Here is a 12,080-nt window from a genome sequence, read left to right as displayed (position 1 = left end):
CATGCAGCGCTGCCGCTCGTTGAACAAATGGCAGGGAGCTAAAATGCCAGGATCAGGGCTTTTCCCCSATATTCATGCTGCTGCAGAGCTTGTGCTACATACTGGCCATTCAGCAGTCATGCTCCTCCGGAGCAGGGACAGCAGGATGAGGCCGTACACAGAGAGCCATGTTTAAAAAGWGCCAGAGCTCCCCAGAAAACTCCCACTTGCAGGTTTACACTCTGATTTCATCCTTTCTGTTTTTTTCCTGCATATGTTCTCAGGTTTGGGGGATTTTTGTCTTCCTGTTGCTCGAGGAGGTGCGGGAAACAGCAAAGCCTCAGAGATGGTGCTGAGGAAGGACCCGACACAAATTTACTGCATTCCTGAAATTCAAACCCATACAAGCCCGACTTACCAGATAATTTAGTCCCATAACTGYGTAGCAGATAAGAGAGATAAAAGTTCTGAAAAATCCTCTGAAATTAGGCCTCACAAAGAAAGGGCTTCTCTTCAGTAATGACTTGTTTTCTTTGAGAGTTCAAACACAGGTCGGCCAAGTTTCAAACCRTAAAATTATATTGCCGCGTTAGCTGAGAACGGGAGACGGAGAAAAGTGTGGATTAAAGAGGGATCTTTAAGGAATCCCTTATCTAGTTTCTAGCCCCGAAAGGTCTGAACGTTTTGAGGCAACGGGAGCCTTTCAGGCAGGAGGGAAGAGACAGTGTCCTCAGCGGCCCAAGCGAATTAGCACTCCTCAGCTGCGCCCTGCAAGAGGTGGCACCAGCTCGGGCACCCAGCGCAGGAGCTGCCATCCTGCGTGGCCAGGCCGGTGCTGCCTTGTGGAGAAACCAGCCTGGATCCAGAGCAAACCATGACTTTATGCCTTGCATACTTCTGTTTTAATTCAACTAGCCAAACAAGCTAGGAGATGCCCTCCTGGGCATTAAGAGAAAAAAAWTTCCACAGGCTCAAACTGCTTTGCTGTCAGGAGAATGTTATTCCTAGGCCTGGAGTCTCCTGGAGAGGAAAAAATCCTTCTTACTCCTTTCGGATGYGATATCGCCCCACGCAGCTAAACCCAACAAAATAGCTATTTGAACGGGTCCTATGCAAACATCATCCTTTCAACTGGAACGGTCCTCCAGGTCTGATAACAAGCAGGTGGGAAGAATTGGAGCATGTTAAAGTGAGGTAGAAGCAAAGCAGAAATGGAGCGTCCTCAGAAAAAATTYCCAGCAGGCTACACAGACATCTTTTGCCAAGGGAAAGATTTTACAAAGAAATATTTTTCTGCCCTTAAATGGAATAGGAGTCTCTGCAAGTAGCTGTTTGATGGTTTCACAGAATCACAAAAGGGTTGAGGTTGGCAGGGTCCTCTGGAGATCACCTAATTCAAACCYCCTGCTCAAGCAGGGTCACCTAGGGCATGTTAGACAGGATCGCRTCCAGGCGGGTTTTGCATATCTCCAGGGTAGGAGACTCCACAGGCTCTCTGGGCAACCTGCTCCAGTGCTCTGTCACTCTCTCTTTCATATGCAGAGAAATCCCAGGGCCTTTTATGTCCATCCTCTACCAGAAACGCTCCCAGGACCAAATCCCTTTTTTGAAAAAGAAAGCGCCTAATCAAAGAAAAGCCTGCAAATTGCCTGCCCAGTGCTCAGAGGAGCACTCAGAGGAATCAGAAACCAAGGAGTACGTGTGATCACTTGGGTTTCTTAACCAGACACTCATTGATTCCCAGGGAAAAATACAGGGCTGGAAAAAAAARTGTATCATCCAGCGCTGAGATCTGCAATATCACTAACTAACTGCCCTGCCTGACGATAGAGAAGCTGGAGGGCAGGCTGCTGATAAAGAGATGTTTAAGTAACCAAGATCTCCTGGGCAAGAGCCAAGCAATAGGCAGCTCTCCACAGCCCTGCTCTGAGAATTGCTGGACTAGCACAGGGCGACCCTGATGGTTTAGATCACCCTCCAGGAYGTTAGTTAATGAATGCCCTCCTTGAGCACCCTCCCATTCCCCTGCAGGTAGTTGCAGCTTTTGGTGAAACCATCTCAAAACTTCCGCTTTGCCAAGCTAAGAGGGTTGAGCGACTCTGCTCTCAGAGCGAGGCAGGTATCGCAGGCTTCTGACAGCTCCTAGGGCTGGCCTCTCAGCTCTCTCCAGTTTTTCAACGCCCTGCCTAAACTGTGGGCTGCAAAGCTAGACAGACTTGGCCTGCAGCTGCAGAGACAGGTTGCGATCCAAAGAGTGGCCGTGCTGTGAGCTTGAGGATGCCCAGCTTGATAACCCATGCCCAACCGAAACCCAAGTGCAGGTTCCTCTGAGGTTCAGCCCTGACATCCCGGAGGCCAGGAGYGCTGCCCTGTGTGTGCCTCCTCATGCTACAGCAGGTACAAGGCAGCAGATGAAAGAGGCCACAGGGCATAAAAAGCAAGACAAAGAGCCCCAGCACAACCCCAGCCATGGGAGGCTACWGGGACAAAAAGTATAAACAGTTTCCAAATGGATGAGACACATTAATAGAGCAAATCTATAGGTGGCTGCAAATCAGCACAAGAACTTGGTGCCCACCAAGAAGCAAGGGGAAAGGGCAAGTTTTATTTCTTATGTATCTGCTCATGGTCAGGCTGGGAGACCAGGCTGAGATAGCTGGATCTTTGCTTTCACCTTGCTGGCATCCCTTTGATTCCTGGGCACAACGACCCTGCTCCTGCCGGAAATGAAGGAGAAAGCCAGCAGCTTGAGAAGTTTAAGCAGTAGCCTGAGGAGGACAGAAGAACAGACTCCAGTTCCCATACCTCCGTCTCTTTGTTTCTGATAAAACTCTGCAGCTTGTGGAGCCCATCCTGACACGTGCAGAGAATGAATAGCTGTCCTAAGTGACGTGTAAACGTGCAGGCACCAAGAGGTGCCACAGGGAAGGGGCAATGCTTGCTTTGTTGGTGCTCACCATGCTCAAAACACATTTCCCCGCTTATCGGTGGAACCAGTGGGTCAGTCAAGCTGGGAAGGAGTTGGGAAAGAGAAAGCCAGGACTGGGGACATCCAAGCCAATACATATCCCCTGTCTCCATCTCCAGTTTCACCAGTAGGAAAAACAAACACAGAGTCGTTCAGCCATAGCAGTGCAGGGGGAAAGGGGCCTCRGCAGGTCTCTGGTCGAACCTCCTGCTTGCAGATGGACTGTCACCAACATGAGAGCAGAGCAGCAAGGCACAGTTTGTCAAAGTGTGCCTTGAAGCCTCCAGGGTTGCAGATGYCCTGCCACCCAGTAACCTGTTCCCTTGCTTTCCTGCGAAGAAGATCCCCTTCTCCCAAACCTGAACTGAACAAAGCTGCCACCTGAGGCCATTGCTTTGTCAATAATCTGCCGTGACCAAGAAGAGTTTGGCTCCTTTATCTTGGTCCTTCAGGTAGCTTTAGGCTGCAAATAGGTTTCCCTTTAGCCTCTTCTTGGCCAGGCTAAACCAGGTTAGATGGTAGGTCACGCACCATAGGCCCCTGACCATGCTGGCAGCATGCAGCTCACACTGCCGCCTCACAAACACCTAACTCTCTTGTCTCTGCCACTGGCTAAAAATGAGCAGTAGTCACAGCCCTTAGCGAATAGTTGCCTTTATTGTTTTGTTCAGTCTCGCTTTCAGAAGGCCTGGAAAATAAAATAGGAGGCAATAGGGGAGTTTTGAAACATGGCAGATGGCTGAAAGGCCTAACCTCCAAATGCCTAGATTGGTTTAATTGCAACCAGAAACACAAATATTCTCCTCCAGCCACCAACTTCTCAGGGCCCTGGAGGCACTGGTTAAATTCAGAGCCCAGAAACTCTGCATTTAGCCGGTCCAATGTCCAGCATACATTGTGTAGTGAGGGGGCACTTTCCCACATTATGGCCTCAGCTTGGCTAACACAGTTGTGGGAGGACAAAGCATTTTAACCCGAGATTGCAAACCCTCTTTGCTTGGTGAAACCATCATTTCCGAGACCACATCACCAAATCACAGATCCGCAGGTGGGAAGGCACCACTGAGGTCTCCCATGCAACTGCCTGCTCAGAAGCCCACCAAATCAGGGCAGCCACAGCTTCGTCTAGTTGGTTCTTGAAAGTTGCCAAGGATGGAGATCCCTCACCCTCCATCTGGTTTTCCCCTTGTGAGACTAACCTTTGGCTAAGGTCCTGCTGACAGAGCAGCCTTCCAGCACCTTGCCAGAGCCACCCGTGTTCACGGCCTAGACGTCCTACAACTGCTGTTAGCTGTATCTCTGCTGTGACAAGGGTCCAGGACTGGACTGCAAACAGGTTCTCCTCTCCGTTTATATAAGAGCTGTAAGAGCTCTGCAATATTTTCATTTACATTCTCTAATCGCCACTAAAACCAAGCCTGCCACCACGCTGGCTTTAGAAAAGGCGGGAATTTTCTGTTCAGAGTTATTTACTGGGATAGCGACAGATTTCCTACTGGAAAATCACATTGACCTTCTTCCCTCCCTGCCTCCTCTAACATYGCTTTCTACTCGGAAAAATGAAACAGCTTCCCTCTTTGAGGTGTATCAGGCAAGACACATGCTTCTCCAAATGTGTTTTGGGAATCACCAGTCCAGAACTGCAGCTCCCAAGAAAGGATAAGTGAAATGCACTCAACTGTGGCAGTGGGGCTCCAACAGCCCAAATGCTCTTAGTTTAGGAAAGCTGAAATATTTTATTTTGATATTGCTGCATAAACATTTTTCAGGATTTCTTCTTGGTGGAACATTTCACCATTTCCACTTTGTGTTACCGTTTGGGGCAAAACTGAAAGTTTCTTCCAGGTCACAAAGGCTGTCATTTATTCAGCTSTAGCTCACTCTTGGGAAGCCACTGACTATGGCTCTGGTATCTCCCCAGGGAGCACCTTCTTGATTTCTTTCGGCAGGGATGAGAGCACACCAAGTCTCCTTCTTGTGTTCCTCTCTGGACCATTCCACTCCTGCCACTGTACTACATGGCTCTCAAGTTTACCAGGGTTCCACTTTGGTAATGTTTTTCCCCTCTTAGCTTTTATTATTCCTGCACAATTTTTTTTCCTTAGCCTCTGCCATTTTCCAAAGGATCCTCTCCAGTCTGCATGGCTCCTCTGCTCCTCTCTGTAGGAAGCTGCCTCCATCCCGTCTCCATCGCTGGCACATCTGTCTCTTCACAGTCCTTCCCCTCTGCCTGCCCCTCTCATGTCTACTCCTGTATGTCTCACCACCATTTTCTACTTTTCCTGAAATGCCATGTCCAGACTAGAGTGCAGTTTAAGGAGGGTGTGGAGATACTGAAAAGAATTCAGTAGGGGTTGCTGGCATGGTCAGGGTTGGGGACATAGGGCCTGTAAGGAGATGGCAGGATCTGGACAGGCTCGGTCTGGCAAAGAGGTGGCTCGGGGAAATCTAATCACAGAAACAACTACATGAAGTGCAGGTACCACGGTGATAGAGCCAAACTCTTCCTGGCCACAGCAGATGATAAAGCAGGGGCAACAGCCAGGTGAGGTATGGGGCCCCGAACAGCCATTGGTGGCATGGGGTAACAATTCTGCATTTGCTGATCGCTTTTTGCAGAGCCAGAAGCTGTGGTCTGCAGACAACAGATCAAGGACTGCTCCAGCGGGCGGAAGAGAGGCCCAGAGGTTCTTCTATCACAGAACGCCAACTGCCCCACATCTCTCCAGGCAGCCCTCTTCTGCTGCACACCCGTACTCRCCTCCAGCCAGCTCACTGAAGGTACGTGACCACAAGAAAAGCTTGTGCCCATCTTATGTTCAGTTCAGACTCCTCAAAGGGTGCCGGGCACCCTGTGAGAAGACCAACACAGTCATGCTCCCCTGCCCCTGTGCAAACCACCTCGAGTAAACTTTAACAGGAAAGGCAACAGACAGGAGAGGCAGAAGTGATTCATTCACAAGGTATTTAATTACCTACTTAGACCAAAGCTTCAGATCAACCACATTTCAGCAGGGCTTGCTTTAATTTTCTACCAGTGGATTAGCTGGTTGACTGCTCACCGCTGAAGAGGAACCACACTCATTTACAGGTTCAGCCCATGGCTTGCCGATGCGGCTGCCGATTCAGCAAGGCCCCACGTCCGGCTTTGTCAAGCTCGGGCCCACCTCGTTGAGCGAGCCCTTTGCTCCTGGGTGTTGGCCCCCGCTCCTGTTTCGCCACACCATGGGCCTGCTCAGCACACAAAGCTCAGACGCCAGACTTGGGTGCAAAGCATCCCCCCGAGCGCCATTTGGCGCAGAAGGCACGGTATCCTTCCCCTTTGTGCCACCACCACGGGGAGAAAACAGCAGAAATCTGGGAAGAGCCTCTCCGATAGAGGCTGCTCAGCCGGCACAGCTCTGGCAGGAGGGCCACGTCCGGAGGAGGGGATCTCAGCAGCGAAGGATGTGCGCGCAGCATAGAGGGCCAAGGGGAAGGGAGCGCCGCGGCAGCAGAACGGACACGGAGGAGGAGGAGGAGGAAGCAGAAGAATCCGTTCCAGCCAACCGCACCGGCTCAGGGCCGAGATAAAGCCGTAAAATACGGAAAGCGGAACTTCACCCCCTCCTCCCAGCGAAGTACGGAGCCGGGGCAGGAGCAGAGAGGCGGAAGCCCCTGCGGCCGGGTGCGCTCCAGCCCCGTGCGCGTTAGCCCTTGCGTAAATACTCTCTCCATTAACGGAGCGTTCCCCCGGTTTGGTTTAGATTACCAGCCTCTGTGTACGCATGTCACCAAGCCCAGGAAACTCACTGATGTAAACAAGACTTCAGTCCCTGAGGCCCCAGATAGTCGCTTTGCAAGTGGCACCGTGTGTGTCCCGGGCCTGTGCGTGGCACACCTGGGTCCCCGTGACACCAGGGATGGAGAAAGCACAGGGAACAGCTGCCTCCTCAGCACCAGGTCACGCAGCATAGCGAGGACGGACCTTTTCCAGGCAAGGAGGTCCGAGCTTCCCTTCCCTCAGCTCCGAGCTCCGGCTCCAGGACTTGGGAGCCGCGTCTCAAGATCACTGACAAAACGACTGCTGGGGCAGGCAGGGAAAGCGAGGAGAGGAGTGGCGTTTGGGAAAACAAAGTCAGGCGAGGGCTGAGGACAATGTGGGGGAGCCGCTCCGGAGGCGAAGCTGGAACGAGGAAGTGAGCGAAAGAGAGCAAGAAGCCAAGGGAGCAGATGGGAGATTGCAACAGAGAGGCTGGATTGCAGGGCAAGGGCTGGGGCCTGAGGTCATCATGCACAGTTGTGTCATTGCTTGGAGCTTTCCTCCCAAATCCCCAAGTCCGGACATTTCTTAAAGGAGAGAGGGAAGCACAAGTACATGGGAAGCGACCCCAGAGCATAGGCAGCTCCTGACAAGGTAGAGGGAAGTCTACGTCCCTCCACCRCAAGGTGAGGTGGCTGTCCAGGGAAACCTGATTGACTTGCTGGAAATGTTCCTGCTAGGAACTGTCCCGAAGGACGTCTAGCCCTGCTTGTGCCCCCCCCCCTTCTCTCTCCACTTCCCACCCTGGCTGCCCCCTGCCCGGGCTCCCCAAAGCCCCCTGGGACGATGCAGTCAGCGACACCAGCAGCRTTTCCACCAGCCCAACCCCACGGCGCTGGGAGCCATGCCGGAGGAGCTGGCACGGGGACGGGGACACGGGCTGCGAGCCGGGTTCCCTGGAGCCACTCCGCTACCAAATAAGGGCTCTGTCTAATTTTTTTACATGCCGTTCCTGCCCGGCCAAGGCTACGCGACCTCTTTTCCAAGGGCTCTACCCCCTGCCAGGCTCCACTGCCGGGACCCCCCCCAAGCTCACATACGCCAGCAAGCAGGGCTGGAGCGAGAGGGAAGGCGATGCCCCACGCATCCTGCCAGGAGCGGCGGGAGCGACTCCCGTGAGCCACAGGAAGCCAAAGGAGAAAACTAAGCTCAGGGCYAGACCCGCCTCACGGCACCGTCGCTTTAACCCTCGGGAAGCCTGGGGGCTTCCCTGCCTTGGGAACACACAGGGTCTGCTTCTCCCTCTTTTGGGGGTAAAACACAGCATCGGGGGGGGGGAGGGCCCAAAGCTCAAGGAAAAGCCCTCTGGCGTGACCCCGCGCGGAGGGGAGAGGTACGTACAACCCAGCAGTTAGGCAACCCTCTCCGAGCGCCCTCACGCAAACACTGCCAAGCRCCAAGCGCTTCCAGCCGGGGCCAGTATGAGCTTGCGCCAGCGAAGTACCTGCCGGCTCGGGGCAGGAGGCGGCAGGCGCGGGAAGGAGCCGCTCTGGCGGGGAAGCAGCCCGGCTTGCGAGCGCCAGCGGCCGGCCCTCTCGTAAAGCCGCGCTCGGAGCTCTGTCCGCCCTCTCCAAGCTCCTGGGGCCGGTTCCCRCGTCTCACCCCTCTCCGAGCAAGACAAAGCCGTGGAGACGCGGCCCCCTCCTCCCTCTCCGGGAGCGCCGTCCATCGGAGCGGGCCTCAGCATCGTCGGAGCGGGCCTCGGCATCGTCGTCGTTGGCCCAAACAGGCCGGGCACCGTCCCGAAAGCGGTTTCCTTTGCCTGCAACCATGCTTAGCATCACAAGCTTAGGGCAGGGAGAGTCCTTAGGGTGCCCCAGCGCCTCGCAACGAATGGCTGGGGCGAACCGTCCCTCTCCTGCATCCTCCGGCGCCCCCCGAGCTGCTTTGGGGTCCACGCAAACAGGGCCCCCCCTGCCTCCGGGCTCTCAGCGCACCCGCCGATAGCCGCGTCCCGGGAAAAGTGCCCCAGGAGCACAGCGCCCAGCGCAGCAAAATTCAGCTTTACCGCAACCACCGAGCTAAATACTCGCACGCTCGGTGGAAACCCCCCCCCCGGCTTCACATCTCCAGTGCTGCCGACTTCGGGCAAATTCACCTCCAATGTGAATTGCTCCCCTCCCACCCCATCTCCGCGGGACTTGAGCTAAAAAAAAAAGACAAAAAAAAAGACAAAAACCCAAACCAACCATCGCAGCGACACGCGGCAGGCGAGAGCAGGATGGTCCTGTCTGCCCCCCAAAGCCGCCGACCGGCGGAAAGCAGCCGCTCGGGGGCCGCGACAGAGCCGCGGCGCCGGGGCGACCCCCCGCCCGCCCGCCCGCCCGCCGAGGCCCCGCGCCGCTACCTCCTCCTCGGGCAGGCCGGGCTCGGCGGGGCCGCCGTCCCGCTCGGCGGGGCCGCTGCTCATGGTGCGTCCGGTTCGAGGCGCCCCACCACAACCGAGCGGCGGTTTCCGGGCGCCCCACCCCATTTGAGCGCCGGTTTCTGGGCGCCCCGCCGCGCCGGGGAGTGGATGGGACGGGACGGGGCGGGACGGGGCGGGACGGGGCGGGCGTTAGCGCGGGGGGCGCCCGCGGCGGGTGCGGCCCCGCGGGGAGGAGGCCCTAAGGCTTCCTCGGAGCAGACGCAGCGTGCTCGGTGCAGCCCGTCCCTGCGGGGAGGAGGAAACCGCCCGTACGAGGATGCGGAGCGAGGAGYCGGGCGGAGCGAGGCAGCTCCGGCTGACCGGCCCTCCAGCCCCCAGGAAGCCGGCTGCCCGCGGGGATCGAGCCCAGGAGGACTCAACAAGTCCTAATCGAGGTCAGGATCACGGAAGCGCAGCACCATGGAAGGGCTGAGCTTGRCAGAGACCTCTGGAGATCGTCTAGGCCAAGCCCCCTGCTCAAGCAGTGTCACCTCGAGCACATTGCACAGGATCGTGTCCAGGTGGGTTTTGAGTATCTCCAGAGAAGGAGACTCCACARYCTTTCTGGGCAACCTGCTCCAGTGCTCCATCAYCCTCACAGATTGCCCAGAGGGAAGCGGTCCCATCATTGTACACAGCCGTGAAGGCTCAGCTTGCCTTTCTGGAAGGAGCGAATAGCCGTGTGCGTGCAGCGAGGACGCCACGCCAGAGCCGCTCGGTCCATGGGGGCAGGCGATGGTATGCGAGCTCCTCTGCTCTGGCAGCTAAGCGTCCCTTCCACACATTAGTGCTTACCCGAAATACCCAAAACGTCACCTGGCAAGCCTCCAACTGCGTGAAAATACTAACTTACACAGCAGAACTTCTCCTGATGGGAGCTAGATTGAAACCAGCCGTGTGGTCTTAATTTCCAGGAGGGGGAAAACGTCTGGCTGTGATGGCAGGTGGCCCTGCGAGCCACCTGAGCAGCCTCAGGATCAGAAAGAGCAGGCACAGGCCTGAGCGCTCCTAAAAACCACATGGTATTACCTTGGGGAGCAGGGGAGAAAGACGGGACCTCACTTGACACCGGGAAAAAGATGGGACARAGGGTTTTAGCCGTGCCACGGTAGCCCTGGTCTGCAGGCTTCTGCAGAGACATGGCACGGGTGCAACCTCACCATGTCAGGAAGGAGATGCAATCGGGAATTGTTCAAGGACTGGTGTCTTGATTTCCCACCTCTCTCTCCTTCTGGTATGGTGGTGTCTACAGCCAGAAAATCCGAGCCACCGCAGGTAGAAATCATATCCCGGGCCATCGGGGTAAATCCAGCGTGCTAGACTGACATGAGGATAGTGCTGTTCGTTATCAGAAGGTGAGTGAGCAGCCCAAAATCAGCCCTGGAGAAGGGCGGGGGTGCAGGATCCCACGGGGAACCTGTCACGCACCGTCTGCCCTTTGCTACTTTCTCCAAAAAYGTGTTGCTGAGCTGCTCGGCAGCTGCACGGCAATAGGGCTCTTGCTGGGAATTTACCTGCAAAGCCAGAGATTTTGAAAACTTGCCTCATTTTTAGGTCATGAGGAAACAGCTGGKTTTAAAACACTCCCAAAGGAAAGAACTGAACAAATTGAGCAGTATATTCCTCCTGGAGTTGGGTGTTTGGTTTTCTAGGATAGGGCCCTTATAGGCCTGGAAATGGCCCCTTATCCCTGGAAACTTTTGGATGGGCTGATGGCCTTTTTTGGCAAAAAAAAGGAAAAAAAAGCTCGCTTTTGAAGCACAAGCACAGTGTAATATTTACCAACCCTCTGGGTGCCTCTGTAATAAGAGAACATATTTCTGTTTCTGTCAGAACTGCATTGACTGTTCAAAGCTTTCTCGAAAAGCAATCAAGGAAACAAAGCAGCAGAACAAATACGACTAAAAGCCTGGCAGCTCAGAGAGAAACCTGGCCTTTCGTCACCTCTGAGAGGAGAGAGAGAGAAAAAGAGAGAGAGAAAAAAAAACCAACTCCCCTAGCAGCTATTGAGGACGCTGTCACCCTTCAGTGTATGAAATTTAAGGTGGCTCGAGGAGGAGAGGAGAGACTGCTTTAATCTCTCCCGTGCCAAGCCTCGGGGTTTGCCCCCCACGCTCACAGCGCGCGAGCCGTCGGAGGAACGCTTTGGCTGCCAGCGGTAGTCCCTTCACGGGCCCGAACAGCACTTCGGGGGCTTCCTCCTTGCTTTCCCCTGCGAGGCAAAGGCACAGCAGCCCCTCACAGCTCCAAAAGGGAGCAGGAAAAGCGAGCGGAAGGGAGGGATTTCCACGGGTGCCCAACAGGTCAGCTCAGGCCGCTGCACGAGGCTTATTTTTTCGTAGGCGCCTTCAGATGCCTGCTTCCGAGCGCGGACCTGCGGGAATATTGTGCTTCCCCACAGCCACCACCCAGCGCTCCGTGTTGGTGCATCTTTTCTGTTTTCTCAGCTCAAATATGTCTTTTTTTTTCCAGTTGCCTTTTTGAAAGGACACCGCTATTYGGCATTATTTGGGTTCGATGGCATATATGGAAGTCTGTGCGGTTCGCTCTGATTTCGTTATTTTCTCTTCCGTTGTTTTCAGCTGTAATATCTTTCTGGTCATCTGAACGAAAAAGCTTGGCAGGGTCTGCCTCAACGAGGTGGAAACTGTGCTGTAATTGCGACAATATTTGCAGCCATATTTAGACTCTGCTTTGGGGGAATAGCCACACCGTTTCCGAGCAGCGATGGGCTGCCCAAAAAGCTGCTATCGCRTCCAGACCAACGCCGGCTGGCCGGGCCGCCGGCTGGCAGGGCCGCAGCACGTCGTAAGTGCTGACAGCACGGGGAGTTTGTCGGTCCAGCGGCAACTCGTCTCTCGCGTACGCGCAAGCGCCAGAGCAGCGGAAGGCCGGGCGGGAGAAAAAGGAGCCCTGAAGCCCCC

The 12,080-nt window shown here is 55.0% G+C and overlaps 1 protein-coding gene and 1 long non-coding RNA gene across 4 annotated transcripts in view; one reads left to right on the top strand and one right to left on the bottom strand.

Annotated features, from left to right (window-relative positions):
• Positions 1-9,165, bottom strand: part of RBPMS (RNA binding protein, mRNA processing factor) — a 41,606-nt gene extending 32,441 nt beyond the window's left edge. For all 3 annotated transcript variants that reach the window (XM_085310771.1, XM_085310773.1, XM_085310772.1), the window contains exon 1: positions 9,097-9,165. In XM_085310771.1, coding sequence (XP_085166897.1) covers positions 9,097-9,159 — 63 coding nt within the window. In that variant the 5' untranslated portion in view covers positions 9,160-9,165. The remainder of the gene's footprint in view (positions 1-9,096) is intronic.
• A 122-nt stretch (positions 9,166-9,287) lies between these two features.
• Positions 9,288-11,934, top strand: LOC146592557 (uncharacterized). Its single transcript, XR_014896550.1, has 3 exons — positions 9,288-9,677; positions 9,758-10,511; positions 10,990-11,934. It is a non-coding gene; the product is annotated as an uncharacterized LOC146592557 (long non-coding RNA).
• The last annotated feature ends 146 nt before the right edge of the window (positions 11,935-12,080 follow it).

This window comes from Rhea americana, unplaced genomic scaffold (assembly GCF_003343005.1).
Source record: "Rhea americana isolate MKP2758 unplaced genomic scaffold, rheAme1 scaffold_326, whole genome shotgun sequence".
NCBI classification, from domain to species: domain Eukaryota; kingdom Metazoa; phylum Chordata; class Aves; order Rheiformes; family Rheidae; genus Rhea; species Rhea americana.
The sequence above is the reverse complement of the archived record's forward strand: the minus strand, read 5'-3'. Positions and strand labels throughout refer to the sequence as shown.